A 17,490-nucleotide genomic window follows, 5' to 3' on the forward strand; every position below is an offset into this window, starting at 1 on the left:
GCTCCTCCGCTCTCTCCACTGGCTTCCAGTTGAAGCTCGCATCCGCTACAAGACCATGGTGCTTGCCTACGGAGCTGTGAGGGGAACGGCACCTCAGTACCTCCAGGCTCTGATCAGGCCCTACACCCAAACAAGGGCACTGCGTTCATCCACCTCTGGCCTGCTCGCCTCCCTACCACTGAGGAAGTACAGTTCCCGCGCAGCCCAGTCAAAACTGTTCGCTGCTCTGGCCCCCCAATGGTGGAACAAACTCCCTCACGACGCCAGGACAGCGGAGTCAATCACCACCTTCCGGAGACACCTGAAACCCCACCTCTTTCAGGAATACCTAGGATAGGATAAAGTAATCCTTCTCACCCCCCTTAAAAGATTTAGATGCACTATTGTAAAGTGGCTGTTCCACTGGATGTCTTAAGGTGAACGCACCAATTTGTAAGTCGCTCTGGATAAGAGCGTCTGCTAAATGACTTAAATGTAAATGTAAAATGTAGAATAATAGCGAAGACATCAAATATGGAAAAAACACATGGAATCATGTAGTAAGCAAAAAAAAGTGTTCAATCAAAATCTATTTTATATTTCAGATTCTTCAAAAGTATCCACCCTTTGCCTTGATGACAGCTTTTCACACTCTTGGTATTCTCTCAACCAGCTTCATGAGGTAGTCACCTGGAATGCATTTCAATTGGCAGGTGTGCCTTAAGTTATTTTCTGGAATTTCTTTCCATCTTAATGCGTTTGAGACAATCAATTGTGTTTTGACAAGGTAGGGGTGGTATACAGAAGATAGCCCTATTTGGTAATATTGGTAATATTATGGCAAGAACAGCTCAAATAAGCAAAGAGAAACGACAGTCCGTCACTACTTTAAGACATGAAGGTCAGTCAATCTGGAACATTTCAAGAACTTTGAAAGTTTCAAGTGCAGTCGTAAAAACCATCAAGCGCTATGATGAAACTGGCTCTCATGAGGACCCCCACAGTAAAGGAAGACCAAGAGTTACCTCTGCTGCAGAGGATTAGTTCATTAGTGTTAACTGCACCTCCAATTGCAGCCCAAATAAATGCTTCACAGAGTTCAAGTAACAGACACATGTCAACATTAACTGTTCAGAGGAGACTGCGTGAATCAGGCATTCATGGTCGAATTGCTGCAAAGAAACCTCTACTAAAGGACACCAATAATAAGAAGAGACTTGCTTGTGACAAGAAACACAAGCAATGGACATTAGACCGGTGGAAATCTGTCCTTTGGTCTGATGAGTCCAAATTCGAGATTTTGGTTCCAACCGCCGTGTCTTTGTGAGACGTAGAGTAGGTGAACGGATGATCTCCGCATGTGTGGTTCCCACCGTGAAGCATAGAGGATGTGGTGTGATTGTGCTTTGCTGGTGACAATGTCAGGGATTTTTTTAGCCAGCATGGCTACCACAGCATTCTGCAGCGATACACCATTCTGCAGTGCTTATTGGGACTATCACTTGACACAACACTCCTCCAGGCTGTGTAAGGACTATTAGACCAAAGAGAGTGATGGAGTGCTGCATCAGATGACCTGGCCTCCACAATCATCGACCTCAACCCAATTGAGATGGTTTGAGACGAGTTGGACCACAGAGTGAAGGGAAAGCAGCCAACAAGTGCTCGGCATATGTGGGAACTCCTTCAAGACTGTTAGAAAAGCATTCCAGGTGAAGCTGGTTGAGAGAATGCACACTCTTGGCAAAGCTGTCATCAAGGCAAAGGGTGGCTAATTTGAAGAATCTAAAATAACATATTTTGATTTGTTTAACACCTTTTTGGTTACCACATGATTCCTTGTGTGTTTTGATGTCTTCACTATTATTCTACAATGTAGAAAAGTGGGTATGTCCAAACTTTTGACTGGTAATGTAGTGACCACACACATGCACTAGACAAATGAAAAGGTGTCTTTATTTTCTTTGATGTAAGTTGACTTTACAGCTCAGTGGACCAGTGACATGGCTATTAATAACCTTTTTTGAACAGTATTTGAAAGCGGTAAGACTCAGCAACTATGGCCTGAGATAAAGCTTCTTTCATGGGTTACAAGGAAGCAGACAGACTAGGGTCTAGGACCAACAGTCAGTCTGAGTTGAGAGTGTGAGTGAGTCGGGTGGCTTAACTTGAGGCAGAATTTCAACTCACTGTTTCAACTCTGGTAGGTGACTTGACTGTGCCGCTGTTGAAGGTTTCACGTCGGGGGAGGTGGTGTGCAGGCATGGCTTATTGCTGCCTGACGACAGCTGAACCCTGGACGGCGGCCTCTAAAAATAAACAGGGGAGGCCAGGCGGCGCAATGTGTCACTCTGAGCAGACTGGACCGTAGGGACCCTGAACCTCCCAGCTCTGTAAACACCGAGGCTGCTCAACAGTGGGAAAAGGAACCTGTCAAACATGTTGTTTCATTTCAAAAGTCTATGCTTTATATCATGGCTGTGTTTGTGTCTAGCTACTCTTTCATGCCATTTAACATAATGGATTTGAGTAAAGTGGTAAATTGTTGGGTATAACTGAAGGGTGGGGGCCCACTCACTAAATTAAGTCGCTCATTAGCAAAGAAAGCCGTTCTGAAGCTCAGTGTCCAAACACTTGAGTTGGATGAACCTTGTCCTTTCTAAAGGTGAAGAGACAGCCATTATATAAACCCTACACGCGGCACAAGTCACTTCAGTCTTCCAGGAGAGTTTACCCTCTTTCTTGAGTTCTACGAGAGGAGGGCAAATGCAGAGGGACAATGGTAGTGGCTGCATGTGCAATACTACAGCCTGCACTAATTTAACTATTCCACTTCAGACCAAGGCCAGAGTCTTTACTTTAAGCAGGTGTCCACTTGCCTTTATAAAAGGCGCTTCTAAAATCTTAACTTCTATCCCAAATGACCAAAACTGCACTTAAATAGTTTTTAGGGGTTCTTAATTATTTTGTGTGCATCACAGCTGTTTTATGGCTTGCCAAAAAAAACAGTCAAGCGGCTGATGTTATAATACAGAGCTTTTTAAAGAAAATGTAAATGTTTTGAGTTATGTCACATTGGGCCAGCCTTCAAAGGAGAGGGTCTCCTTGCAAGTGTGACTCGGTCGTGCCAGACACCACGAGGACTTTGGGTGAACCTGTCAGAAACACAAACTCTGATCATTTGTCATCTGCTCAGTATGCAACGTGAGATATCCAGAGCAGTTATTAAGCAAAGAGTCAGTATTCCCTAAACCAAACTCAATCCCAGACCCTCCTTGCTTATTGTTGTGCAATAAGTTACTACTTATAAAAAAACTAAATCAAAAGGACAAAGTTATTTTATTTAAATGTACCATTTATTTCACTTCACTACAAAATTATACTAATTTGTGAACTATGATAGACATAATATACAGTTAAAAGAGCAACTGTGGGAATGGTACAGTTTAGCGTAAACAGTCACATCTTAAAAATATATGGAAATAACTAATTTAAAGAAACAAGAGTTCAGAAATGGGCCCTTGCTTTACAGGACATTCAGTAAAAACAATTCCTTGTACAGTATATTATTTTAGTAACACTTTAGATTGCACACTGCTCTTGATAGTATCACTGATCTTTAATAAGCTTACGTATCGGCCTCACGGTCTTCGTCAGAGCTTTTGTGAGAAAAAAAAAGAAAGTGTACCCCTATGTAAATCTAGCCCCACCCACATCCGTTCCATGCATCGAAAGGGGTTGGAGACGAAGGAAAAACAAATAAGTGCTACCAAATATAACATATGCATTTCATAAATATTAGAATAAAGTGTGTAAATAAGCCGTATTGAACATGTCTGTAAAACCACAACAACGAGGACATTGACCTACCGAGCAAGTTTCAATAAATCCTTGGGTACAAGAAAAACAATCTGAGTAATCTGAAATAGGGGCATAATTCATATTCAAATTCACAACATTAAGACCTTAAGGAAATAATGTCTGGAGGGTGAAAATCCCCAAACATGATCTTTTACTCAGTGTTATTAATACCACCTCCCCTGTCTGATATCTTAACTTTCTCTATGCCACAAAATCTAAAAAAAGGTATAAACGTCATACGTTCATTAAAATGTACTGCGATTGGATAATCCCTGTCGTTTCTCCTGAATTAACTTTCATGTTCACTGATTCTGTTTGAGAGAACAAGAGGTTTTTCCCTCTTGTCCAACTGTTACCATGAACCTGCAAAAAAGATTGCTCAGATGTGAGTGCCTTTTGAATTTGGAGTAACATTTTAGATTCAATTGCTCAAGCACTATGTTAGTATACCCTGATGCTGTTACTTAAGTCATTACAGCGTTACTACACAGGTTTAGAGCAACTTATTTTAAAGTGTTACTTCTTTTGCATTCCAATGTTAACATGTACACTTGATGTGCTAGCTAATAGGCTTGGGCAGTATCGGAGTATTTGGAAATAGCCATGGGATGTTTTTTCAATACCGATGAAACTACTTATGACGTTTTTCAAATAATTTTTATATATACACATTTTTAAACACACCCCCCCCACACACACACACACAAACTTGAAGTCGGAAGTTTACATAGGTTGGAGTCATTAAAACTAGTTTTTCAACCACTCCACAAATTTCTTGTTAACAAACTATAGTTTTGGCAAGTCAGTTAGGACATCTACTTTGTACATGACAAGTCATTTTTGACTTGACTTTTAAACAATTGTTTACAGACAGATTATTTCACTGTATCACAATTCCAGTGGGTCAGAAGTTTACATACACTAAGTTGACTGTGCCTTTAAACAGCTTGGAAAATTATTTCAAGACCTACCTTCAAAATCAGTACCTCTTTGCTTGATTTCATGGGAAAATCCAAAGAAATCAGCCAAGATCTCAGAAAAAAAATTGTAGACCTCCACAGGTATGCTTCCAAGGATGAACCAATTTTCAAACGCCTGAAGGTACCACGTTTATCTGTACAAACAATAGTACGCAAGTATAAACACCATGGGACCACGCAGCCGTCATAACGCTCAGGAAGGAGACGTGTTCTGTCTCCTAGAGGTGAACGTACTTTGCTGCGAAAAGTGCAAATCAAAAGTATCTATACCCACAGTAAAACAAGTCCTATATCGACATAACCTGAAAGGCTGCTCAGCAAGGAAGAAGCCACTGCTCCAAAACCGCCATAAAAAAGCCAGACTATGGTTTGCAACTGCACATGGGGACAAAGATCGTACTTTTTGGAAAAATGTCTTCAGGTCTGACGAAACAAAAATAGAACTGTTTGGCCAAAATGACAATTGTTATGTTCGGAGGGAAAAGGGAGAGGCTTGCAAGCCAAAGAACACTACCCCAACTGTGAAGCACGGGGGTGGCAGCATCATGTTGCGGGCGTGCTTTGCTGCAGGAGGGACTGGTGCACTTTACAAAATAGATGGCATCATGAGGTGGAAAATTACGTGGATATTTTGAAGAAACATGTCAAGACACCAGTCAGGAAGTTAAAGCTTGGTTGCAAATGGGTCTTCCAAATGGACAATGACCCCAAGCATACTGCCAAAGTTGTGGCAAAATGGCTTAAGGACAACAAAGTCAAGGTATTGGAGTGGCCATCACAAAGCCCTGACCTATAGAAAATTTGTTGGCAGAACTGAAAAAGCATGTGCGAGCAAGGAGGCCTACAAACTTGACTCAGTTACACAAGCTCTGACAGGAAGAATGGGCCAAAATTCACCCAATTTATTGTGGGAAGCTTGTGGAAGGCTACTGAAACGTTTGACCCAAGTTAAACAATTTAAAGGCAATGCTACCAAATACTAATTGAATGCATTTAACTTCTGACCCACTGGGAATTTGATGAAAGAAATAAAAGTTGAAATAAATCATTATCTGCTATTATTCTGACATTTCACATTCATAAAATAAAGTGGTGATCCTAACTGACCTAAGACAGGGAATTTTTTACTAGGATTAAATGTCAGGAATTGTGAAAAACCGAGTTTAAATGTATTTGGCTAAGGTGTATGTAAACTTCCGACTTCAACTGTATACATGTATAACTTCATGAGCTGGATTGTTTGTCTTTGCAATTAGTTCATTTATTTGCATTCCTTAGCATATTTAACTAGCAGCCTCCAAGGAAATGAGCTATTACTTGTGCAAATTTAGTTAGCATTCTGGTAGACGCCCAAATGTGCTTTTTCTGCGTATTTTGGTAACCCCTTGTGTATTAAACCGGTAATACTATAAATCCCGGGATGAGAGGACGGCATGAGGATATGAAAATCTGGATACCGCCCGACCCTACTAGCTAATAATCCTGCTATAATAAATTATGGATTAAAATCTGTACACAGTTTTACTTGTCTCCACTTGTGTAAGAAGTTAAATAACTAACTATGTAAATGTTAGAAGTGTACAGTTTGGATCTCTATCCAATTGAAGTAACCATGTTTGCTTTGGAAGTGAAACAAGTGTGGCGAAAAACAGTTATTTTCAGCATGGACAAATAAACATGTTACTATAAAATGTGGGGTTGTTCGGGAATTGAACTGTGGACCCATTTTTTCTACATTTTTTAACCATGTGGTTTATATTGTACATGTGGTATATATTGTAGGGCAATTTCACCACCTTAGTATTGTTTCATTTTTACAAATCATTTAGATTTTTAAAAAAGATTTAAAAAAATATGTAAATTAAACTCCATAAAACATGTAATATTCACTAGGTGGGATAGATTGGTTATACGTTTTTCTGAAAACCATTTCAGATGAAAGAACGATCAAGTTTTGAACTCCCAAATCACAAACAGCGCAATATGTTTCCACATGCAATTTTGGAACATTATCTACAGAATTTTAAATAGTCATCCTAAAAACATGACTGACAACTAATGTCAGCCAAAATGTTTTGCTGTGCAACCTGGAATTAGTATTTAGGAGCACCAGTACGTACACCTAGAAAAATGAAGGATTCTAGCTTTAATATCTCAAATATTTTTCATTGCGCTCCTAAATTTCTTTGTGTGTGTATACATTTTTCAATTTAGGCACACACATGCTCATGTAAAAAAAAGAAAAAAAAGTCAGCATGCTCTCTTGCCGACGGTGCCGACGGCTAGTGGTTGCCAGGAGGAACATGTCTTGTTCCTCCTGCCATGTTTTCTCCTACTCGCGACTGCCTACCCGTTAAAACACACCTCAGATCTATTGCTTTTTATAGGCTTTGAAGAACAGCAGAATTGTTAATTGACAGACATATTTAAAAATTACACGTGCGTATAAAATGTACATGGTTGGATGTGGATTTTTTAAATATATATATACAGTACCAGTCAAAAGTTTGGACACCTACTCATTCAAGGGTTTTTCTTTATTTTTCTACATTGTAGAATAGTGAAGACATCAAAACTATGAAATAACACATGGAATCCTGTAGTAACCAAAAAAAAGTTCAAACAAATCTAAATATATTTTATATTTGAGATTCTTCAAAGTAGCCATCCTTTGCCTTGATGACAGCTTTGTACACTCTTTGCATTCTCTCAACTAGCTCAACTAGCTTCACCTGGAATGTTTTTCCAACAGTCTTGAAGGAGTTCCCACATATGCTGAGCACTTGTTTCCTTCACTCTGCAGTCCAACTCCTCCCAAACCATCTCAATTTGGTTGAGGTCAGGTGATTAAGGAGGCGAGGTCATCTGATGCAGCACTCCATCACTCTCCTTCTTGGTCAAATAGTCCTTACACAGCCTGGAGTTGTGTTGGGTCATTGTCCTGTTGAATAACAAATGATATCCCATCTGGTTTGCGCTTAGTGGGACTATCGCTGCAGAATGCTGTGGTAGCCATGTTGGTTAAGTGTGCCTTCAATTATAAATAAATCAGACAGTGTCACCAGCAAAGCACTATCACACCTCCTCCTCCATGGATCACGGTGGGAACCACACATGCGGAGATCTTCCGTTTACCTACTCTGCGTCTCACAAAGACACGGCTGTCAAATTAGAAGGCCGGATTCACGCAGTCTTCTCTGAACAATTAATGTTGAGATGTGTCTGGTACTTGAACTCTGACGCATTTATTTGAGCTGTAATTTCTGAGGCTGGTAACTCTAATGAACTTATCCTCTGCAGCAGAGGTAACTCTGTGTCTTCCTTTTCTGTGGTGGTCCTCATGAGAGCAAGTTTCATCATAGCGCTTGATGGTTTTTGAGACCGCACTTAAAGAAACTTTTAAAGATCTTGAAATTTTCCAGATTGACTGACCTTCATGTCTTAATGTAATGATGGGCTATCGTTTCTCTTTGCTTATTTGAGCTGTTCTTGCCATAATATGGACTTGTTATTTTACCAAATAGGGCTATCTTCTGTATACCATCCCTACCTTGTCACAACACAACTGATTGGCTCAAAAGCATCAAGGAAAGAAACTCCACAAAGTAACTTTTAAACAAGGCACACCTGTTAATTTAAAATGCATCCCAGGTGACTACGTCATGAAGCTGGGTGAGAGAATGCCAAAAGTGTGCAAAACTATCATCACGGCAAACACTTTTCTGGTTACTACATGATTCCATGTGCTATTTCATATTTTTGATGTCTTCACTACTATTCTACAATGTAGAATATAGTACAAATAAAAACCCTTGAATGAGTAGGTGTCCAAAGTTGACTGGTACTGTATATACAGATTCAAGTCAAGCCTTATTCTATGCATACAGTATGTAATGTCGAAAAATGAGAAACTAATAAAAACATGTAAAGGTATGTCAATCACCATAAAGTGGATGAGCACTAACAAATTAACACAAGTGTGTCTCTCTCCCTAGGGGGTTGAATACAAACCCTCTCCACAACCAGTCAGTTAGTGTGTGTGTGTGTGTGTGTGTGCGTTCCACAAAGGCACCATGAAAAGAGAGGGGGTGATAAAAGCGGGGCGTTTTTTTCTCATCATGACATGACAACCAACGTTCCCTCCATTGTTTGGGGGCACTGAGCAAATTTTTGGTTTTGTGAGCGGAAACTTGAACATTGTGAGAATTTTGTGCAACTTCCGGTGCACGTTTACAATGAACTCGGAGGCTGTACCCTTACAGTTTGACAGTAGCCAATGGCTATTGTGGAATTTGAAAATAATGTAGGCCTACCAGCAAAACCAATGGAGCAAATCCCATAACATTTTCACATGGAAATAGCTTTTGATTTCAATGATATAGCCTACTACAGTAGCCTATATGTGGTGTTCAATGCAGGCCTACATTGCATGAGACTTATATAAAAAAAATATTAAAAAAACATTATAAAAGACTTGATATTAATTTATAATTTTTTACTTGGTCTCTAACGCCATGGGCCAAATAGATGATTGCAAATGGCATTGTATTGTGTTGCATGATGCAAGAAACACTTTATAAAATACAACTAATTATTATTACCATAGAGAGAATTAGACAATGTAGGCTACCGCTCTGCATATTGGCTTATTTGCATATTCAAGCACGTCTCAAAATACAATACCGCCCCTTTAATTAAGATGTAAGCTTTTCACCTGACTGGCTTTTCAAAGACAGCTTGAAATGTATCCTACATGTTTTGTGCTCTTGTAGGAAGCAGTAACAACCCATGGCTGACCTATACTTATCTATAACTGGGCTAACAACTCACTAACTAGCAAAGAATATCAACAAATGTACACATGCTCTGCGCTCTGATCTGAAAAGGCATTAACTCATGGGTGATTGAAAGACCGCTAGTGGGCTACCCCTGCCAATAGAATTCTACTCCGTTGCGCTCTGGCTCTGCCTACAGCAACATCACAGACTCAATCTTGCAAAGTTAGATTTGTTTTGGTTTGTTGCATTGAAAAGGGGCTCATTTCATGTTGATTTGATCACAGAAAAAACATCGATCTATATAGTGCAAACTAATGGGGTGAACTCAGTGAAGTTCAATCTCTTGCGTCTCTGCGCAGCATGGCATTTCTTCTGCACTGCAGTCCTGGAGGAAGTGCGGGCCCACGCACACGCGCAAGTTTAGAGGGAACATTGATGACAAGGAATGAAAGTGCAGTTGAGGCCTCTATCATTTCGGATGTTACCAGACTAAGTAAGAACCCAGGCTCACCCAAACACTTATTTTTTTTAAGGGAGCGAACCCCTTTATTTGGACCTTGGCTCCCCCTCATGTTCGCGAGGAGAAGTTGATGCTGGTCACCATCTTCTGGATCTTATCCTCGTTCTTCAGGACGTTGGACTTGACAGCGCAGATCTTGTCCTGCTGCTCCTTGATCAGCTGCTCCAGCTCGGCTAGCTCGGCCTTCAGAGGCTCCACGGCGTTGTCCGTCACTCTGGAAATGACACACACCACAAAATGTAATGTCAGTCCTGTGTGTGTGTATGAATGGGTTGTGGGTTTTCTACATCTGTTGCTGCAGCAGGGCCTGTGTGTTTTCCTTGTTCTCCCTCCAGGCTTTAGTGTGTAAAGTGTGTGTTGCCTTCTAACCTCTGTTCCTGCAGCAGGGCCTGCGCATGCTCCTTGTTCTCCCTCCTCCAGGTGTGCAGCTCGTTCTGCATGGCGTCCATGTCCTCCTGGATGTAGTCCATGATCTTGCCCAGGGGCAGGGTGCTGCGGCACACCGTCTGGATGGACGAGCGCAGCCGTTCGATCTCCCTGGACACCAGCTCCCTCTCCTTCTTCCTGGCCGCCTCCGACACCAGGCTTTGTGTCTAGAGAAAGGGATGAAGGGAAGGATGGATGGATAGATAGGGGAGATGGATGGAGAGAAGGAGGGATGGATTGAGTGATGGAGGAGAGAAGCCAAGAGAGATTTTTACTACAACATAGAGTACGGTTACATGCACACAATAAATGTGATTATTGTGGATAATTTAATAGAATAATTTGATTCAGAAGGTTACATGCTTTGGAAGAATAACGATTTCCCCAATAATCCTGTTTACATGGACACATCTGAAATAAGGCTACCTCATAGCACTCTGATAAATGCAAATAAACTGAAATAAAATACCACATTTGTTTACATCCCTGTTAGTGAGCATTTCTCCTTTACCAAGATAATAAATCCGCCTGACAGGTGTGGCACGTCAAGAAGCTGATTAAACAGCATGATCATTACTCAGGTGCTGGGGACAATAAAAGGCCACTCTAAAAATGTGCAGTTTTGTCACACAATACAATGCCACAGATGTCTCAAGTTATAAGGGAGCGTGCAATTGGCATGCTGACTGCAGGAATGTCCACCAGCGCTGTTGCCAAAGAATTGAATGTTAATTTTTCTACCACAAGTCCTCTCCAATGTCGTTTTAGAAAATTTGGTAGTACATACAACCGGCTTTGCAACCGCAGACCATGTGTATGGCGTCAGCGTGGGCGAGTGGTTTACTGATGTGAACGAGTGCCCCATGGTTGAGGTGGCGTTATGGTATGGACAGTCATAAGCTACGGACAACAAATACAATTGCATTTTGTCGATGGCAATTTGAATGCACAAAAATACCGTGACGAGATCCTGAGCCCATTTGTGAGGCCCATTGTTTTTTAAGGTATCTGTGACCAACATATACATATCCAATCAAATTAAAGTTTATTTGTCACGTGCGCCAAATACAACAGGTGTAGACATTTACATTTACATTTAAGTCATTTAGCAGACGCTCTTATCCAGAGCGACTTACAAATTGGTGCTTTCACCTTATGACATCCAGTGGAACAGCCACTTTACAATAGTGCATCTAGGTCTTTTAAGGGGGGGGGGGGGGGGGGGGGTGAGAAGGATTACTTTATCCTATCCTAGGTATTCCTTAAAGAGGTGGGGTTTCAGGTGTCTCCGGAAGGTGGTGATTGACTCCGCTGTCTTGGCGTCGTGAGGGAGTTTGTTCCACCATTCTGGTCCACCATAGACCTTACAGTGAAATGCTTACTTACAGGCTCTAACCAATAGTGCGAAAAAAAAAGAGGTATGTGTGTGTGTAAGTAAAGAAATAAAACAACAGTAAAAAGACATTTGAACAGTAGCAAGGCTATATACAGACACCGGTTAGTCAGGCTTATTGAGGTAGTATGTACATGTAGGTATGGTTAACATCCGCAGAGTACGACCCTGCCTCACACAGGAAGCAGCGCAGGTCCTAATCCAGGCACTTGTCATCTCCCGTCTGGATTACTGCAACTCGCTGTTGGCTGGGCTCCCTGCCTGTGCCATTAAACCCCTACAACTCATCCAGAACGCCGCAGCCCGTCTGGTGTTCAACCTTCCCATGTTCTCTCACGTCACCACGCTCCTCCGCTCTCTCCGCTGGCTTCCAGTTGAAGCTCGCATCCGCTACAAGACCATGGTGCTTGCCTACGGAGCTGTGAGGGGAACGGCACCTCAGTACCTCCAGGCTCTGATCAGGCCCTACACCCAAACAAGGGCACTGCGTTCATCCACCTCTGGCCTGCTCGCCTCCCTACCACTGAGGAAGTACAGTTCCCGCGCAGCCCAGTCAAAACTGTTCGCTGCTCTGGCCCCCCAATGGTGGAACAAACTCCCTCACGACGCCAGGACAGCGGAGTCAATCACCACCTTCCGGAGACACCTGAAACCCCACCTCTTTCAGGAATACCTAGGATAGGATAAAGTAATCCTTCTCACCCCCCCCCCCCTTAAAAGATTTAGATGCACTATTGTAAAGTGGCTGTTCCACTGGATGTCTTAAGGTGAACGCACCAATTTGTAAGTCGCTCTGGATATGAGCGTCTGCTAAATGACTTAAATGTAAATGTTAAAGTGACTATGCATATATGATGAACAGAGAGTAGCAGTAGCGTAAAAGAGGGGTTGGCGGGTGGTGGGACACAATGCAGATAGCCAATGTGCGGGAGCACTGGTCGGTCGGGCCAATTGAGGTAGTATGTACATGAATGTATAGTTAAAGTGACTGTTCATATATAATAAACAGAGAGTAGCAGCAGTGTAAAAGAGAGGTTGGGAGGAGGCACACAATGCAAATAGTAAGGTGTCTTAGGGCTTGGGGGTAAAAACTGTTGAGAACCCTTTTTGTCCTAGACAAGCGGTACCGCTTGCCATGCGGTAGTAGAGAGAACAGTCTGACTGGGGTGGCTGGGGTCTTAGACAATTGTTAGGGCCTTCGTCTGACACTGCCTGGTGTAGAGGTCTTGGATGGCAGGCAGCTTTGCCCCAATGATGTACTGGGCCGTACGCACTACCCTCTGTAGTGCCTTGCGGTCGGAGGCCGAGCAATTGCCGTACCAGGCAGTGATGCAACCGGTCAGGATGCTCTCGATGTTGCAGCTGTAGAACCTTTTGAGGATCTCAGGACCCATGCCAAATCTTTTTAGTTTCCTGAAGGGGAATAGGCTTTGTCGTGCCCTCTCACAACTGTCTTGGTGTGTTTGGACCATTCTAGTTTGTTGTTGATGTGGACACCAAGGAACTTGAAGCTCTCAACCTGCTCCACTACAGCCTCGTCGATGAGAATCATCTCCTTAGTCTTGGTTACGTTGAGGGATAGGTTGTTATTCTGGCACCACCTGCCCAGGTCTCTGACCTCCTCCCTATAGGATGTTTCGTCGTTGATCAGGCCTACCACTGTTGTAGCTGTACTCCCAGTCATGTGAAATCCATAGATGAGGTCCTAATGAATGTATTTCGATTGACTGATTTCCTCAGATGAACTGTAACTCAGTCATATCTTTGAAATTGTTGCATGTTGCATTTATATTTTTGTTCAGTAGATTTCTAAGACGCATACATTCAGTTGTTCCGAACTCACTTCACTCATGCTAAAGAGAGAGGCTTGCGCTACCGGTGCGCACATGCGCAGATCAAATACACCGCTGGATCGCCAATTCATGTGTTTACATTTCCTAAAAATGTGAAAGAATGCACAGAAAACCAGGTGTTTTAAATTTGACCTCATGCAAATTAAGATAAGCAGAGTAAGGTGTTTACATGACAATTGCATAAATCCAGCTACGACCACAAATGAGTTAAATATCAAATTATTCCTGTAATTGGGATAATCTGGATTTAGGCTAGGGATAGGTCAGTTTCAATTACATGTGAATGGAGACGTCTTCGATAAGCAGGAATTGTTGAATAATTCTGGAAAATTCACATCTGTGAGAGAGGGGAAGGATGGCTGGAGGGATGGAGAGAACCAAAGATTGATGGTGATGATCTTGGACTTTGAAGTACGTAGGGTGGCCGTGGAAAGAGAGAAAACCCTGCTACTGCTTGATGTTTCCCAGAATTTCTGAGACCAAGTTAAGCAAGTCTTTATTGTCCCAGGAAGGGCAATGCATAGGGATAACATTATGGTCTGCGAAGCAACTCTTCATATGTTTTGGATGTCCATAATGAATTCTCTACCTCTCTGCCGCACACCTGCACGCGTACACACACTCCTCTCTACCAGAGAGGCTACTTCGACCGAATCACATAAACCTTAAGGTATTCTACCCTGGCCAGCAAAAAGTATCAAATGAACGGAGCCAGACGCAGGGCTGCATTTAGTGGTTTAGGATTTCAAGGCAAAAAAAATGCTAGGCAGGAATTATACAAACCTAGGCTGTGTATATAAGGATCAAACGCGTGGCTGAATTGTGCTGGCTAATGTGGGGGGACTAGCTGAAGGCCTCCTCTGTATAGCATGTGGTTGGGGGGTCCTGCTCTGCTATGCCCCAGCCACCCCACAGCTTCAAGTTGGGAGGGGAGGAGAGGAGAGTGAAGGGGCTCCCCTTGGCACAGTGAAGGCCAGGGATGTTTACTCAGCTGGGTCTGCAGGTCGATGTGTGTGTGTGTGTGGGACTGCAGACGCGCACACACACACACTAGACGGCACCCACCCGCACTCCTGTGGACTTAAACCCTTGTTTATTTTAGTAACAGGCTGTGGCAGTGAAGTTATTTTACTACAGTATTCAGTAACAACTACTGCACTTATCACCCTTTCAAGTTTAACTTTTGGGCCAATTTGTGTCATTCTGGCCTCCAGATGGAAACACCTGCTTTTACGGGGCCATAGAAATCCTACTCCCGCTACATGACAGTGTAAACTCCCCAACAACTTCCCCTTCAAAACAGACCAACTGTCATGTAGACTGGGTGTTAGGCCGGGTAGGTTAGCAAAACTTAAATGTTGAGCGCTATTACATGCTAACTCAATAATTACAGCTTAAAAACACACTAAACTACATAGAACTTAACTATACAAAAAAACACTTCAAACTTCAACTCTGCTGCCTTTGCTCTAGGAAACCAGCAAAAATGCCTGACAGGCCGCCTAGTCTCCCCCCTCCCTCTGTGGTTTGCAAAGTGTGCAAGGATTGAAATGTCTAATGGTCGTCCGCAATGTGGGTGGCTTTCCCCTCGGCCCCGTGAACACGGCGGCTACACAAACACGCCACGGCTCATTCGGCCCGCCGGCTGTGGTGCAGCACCGCGGAAGCCCAGCCGGCCTACGCTCTGTTTACTGTCCTCTTGCACAGCCTGACCCCCTCGGAAATTCAGGAAAACAGAACAAAAAGAAAAACTAGTCCCTGTTCTGCGTGGTGCACTCTGTCCAGGCGAGCATAAATCAGCCCTTTATAGGGGCCTCTAGTTGGGCTCAGCGCGCTCCTTTTTCTATTTTTCACCCCGACCCAAGAACAATATTTATTTGGGGGGGGGGGCAGGTTTTCCTATTAGCTCATCCAGCCCTGTTGGCCGTGGAGATCCGAGCCGGCGATCCTTCCTGGGAACAGGTGGCTCCCAGCAGAGACCTTGGACCGCTGCGCATCAATTCCCTTTCTATGGTTTCTTTCCTAGGAGCCCCTAGTCAATCCATACAGGTAAGGGGTTGTCAGGGATATGTCATGCATTGCAATCTTGCAAAGTAACTACTCAGTCACCTCGGGTTTCATGTTGTAAACAATGTGTTGCTGAGTATATCAATCCAAACCTGAAACTGGAAACCGGGTTTGATGGGCCTCTAGTCTCATGCCGGGGCTTCAGATCAAAACTTCTCACAGACCTGCTGGCCTGGCTGCAGTGCAGGCTGCTAAGCTACAATGTGGAATTCATCCAAACCCTCTCATGCCTAATTTGGTTAATGAGAAATGCATGCAAAGCACATGATTTATGAAGTGGTAATAAGGAGCTGGTGAGAGGGGGTGGGAGAATAACAGTCTTCAAAGTAAAGCTTTTGACAAGAAGAATGGGTTGCATGCGTGAAACCTGTTAGAGACCAACCTCTTGGGCGTCATTAATTAAAGAAACATTAATTTAGCCACTGCTGGACAGTTTCAGAGCGGCGTATCAGCTTTCATAATGATGTAATTAGCCACTTCATCAACCTCAATTATCAGGCGACAAATGTATAAACCGCACACAACAACAGTGTAACAACGAGCGGCATGACATACTTAGGTTATATGACAAATTAAACATTTCCAGCGACAGTGGTCAGGTAAACGTGTGTTTCCTCAGATTTCTACCATGGTCTCAGTAGTCTCAACAGGATTTCCTTGTCTTGTCTTATTTCCTTCATCCCCACTTCTATATATAAAAAAAAAAACATCCACATTTGACACACCTACTCATTCAAGGGTTTTTCAAGATCTTTAAAAAGTTTCTTCAAGTGCAGTCACAACAACCATCAAGCGCTATGATGAAACTGGCTCTCATGAGGACCGCCACAGGAAAGGAAGACCCAGAGTTACCTCTGCTGGAGAGGATAAGTTCATTAGAGGAGTTACGAGCCTCAGAAATTACAGCCCAAATAAATGCTTTGCAGAGTTCAAGTACCAGACACATCTCAACATCAACTGTTCAGAGAAGACTGAATGAATCAGGCCTTCATGGTCAAATTGCTGCAAAGAAACCACTACTAAAAGAACACCAATAAGAAGAAGAGACTTGCTTTGGCCAAGAAACACGAGCAATGGACATTAAACTGGTGGAAACCTATCCTGTGATCTGATAAGTCCAAATTTGATATTTTTGGTTCCAACCACTGTGTCTTCGTGAGACGCAGTGTAGGTGAACGGATGATCTCCGCAGGTGTAGTACCCACTGTGAAGCATGGCGGAGGTGGTGTGATGGTGCTTTGCTGGTGACATGGTCTGCGATTCATTTAGAATTCAAGGCTAACTTAACCAGCATGGCTACCACAGCATTCTGCAGCAATACGCTATCTCATCTGGTTTGCACTCAGAGTGACTATCATTTGTTTTTTAACAGGACAATGACCCAACAGACCTCCAGGCTGTGTAAGGACTATTTGACCAAGAAGGAGAGTGATGGAGTGCTGCATCAGATGACCTTGCCTCCTTAATCACCTGACCTCAATCCAATTGAGATGGTTTGGGAGGAGTTGGACCGCAGAGTGAAGGAAAGCATCCAACAAGTGCTCAGCATATGTGGGAACTCCAAGACTGTTGGAAAAACATTCCAGGTGAATCTGGTTGAGAGAATGCCAAGATTGTGCAAAGCTGTCATCAG

General features: G+C 42.9%; 1 protein-coding gene across 3 annotated transcripts in view; it reads right to left on the reverse strand.

Moving 5' to 3' along the window:
* Positions 1 to 3,313: 3,313 nt before the first annotated feature.
* Positions 3,314 to 17,490, reverse strand: part of traf3ip1 (TNF receptor-associated factor 3 interacting protein 1) — a 48,504-nt gene continuing 34,327 nt past the window's right edge. For all 3 annotated transcript variants that reach the window (XM_029670490.2, XM_029670395.2, XM_029670312.2), the window contains 2 exons: positions 10,488 to 10,711; positions 3,314 to 10,332 (listed from right to left, as the gene is read on the reverse strand). In XM_029670490.2, coding sequence (XP_029526350.1) covers positions 10,167 to 10,332; positions 10,488 to 10,711 — 390 coding nt within the window. In that variant the 3' untranslated portion in view covers positions 3,314 to 10,166. The remainder of the gene's footprint in view (positions 10,333 to 10,487; positions 10,712 to 17,490) is intronic.

The sequence above is a fragment of the Oncorhynchus nerka genome, linkage group LG1 (assembly GCF_034236695.1).
Source record: "Oncorhynchus nerka isolate Pitt River linkage group LG1, Oner_Uvic_2.0, whole genome shotgun sequence".
NCBI lineage: Eukaryota > Metazoa > Chordata > Actinopteri > Salmoniformes > Salmonidae > Oncorhynchus > Oncorhynchus nerka.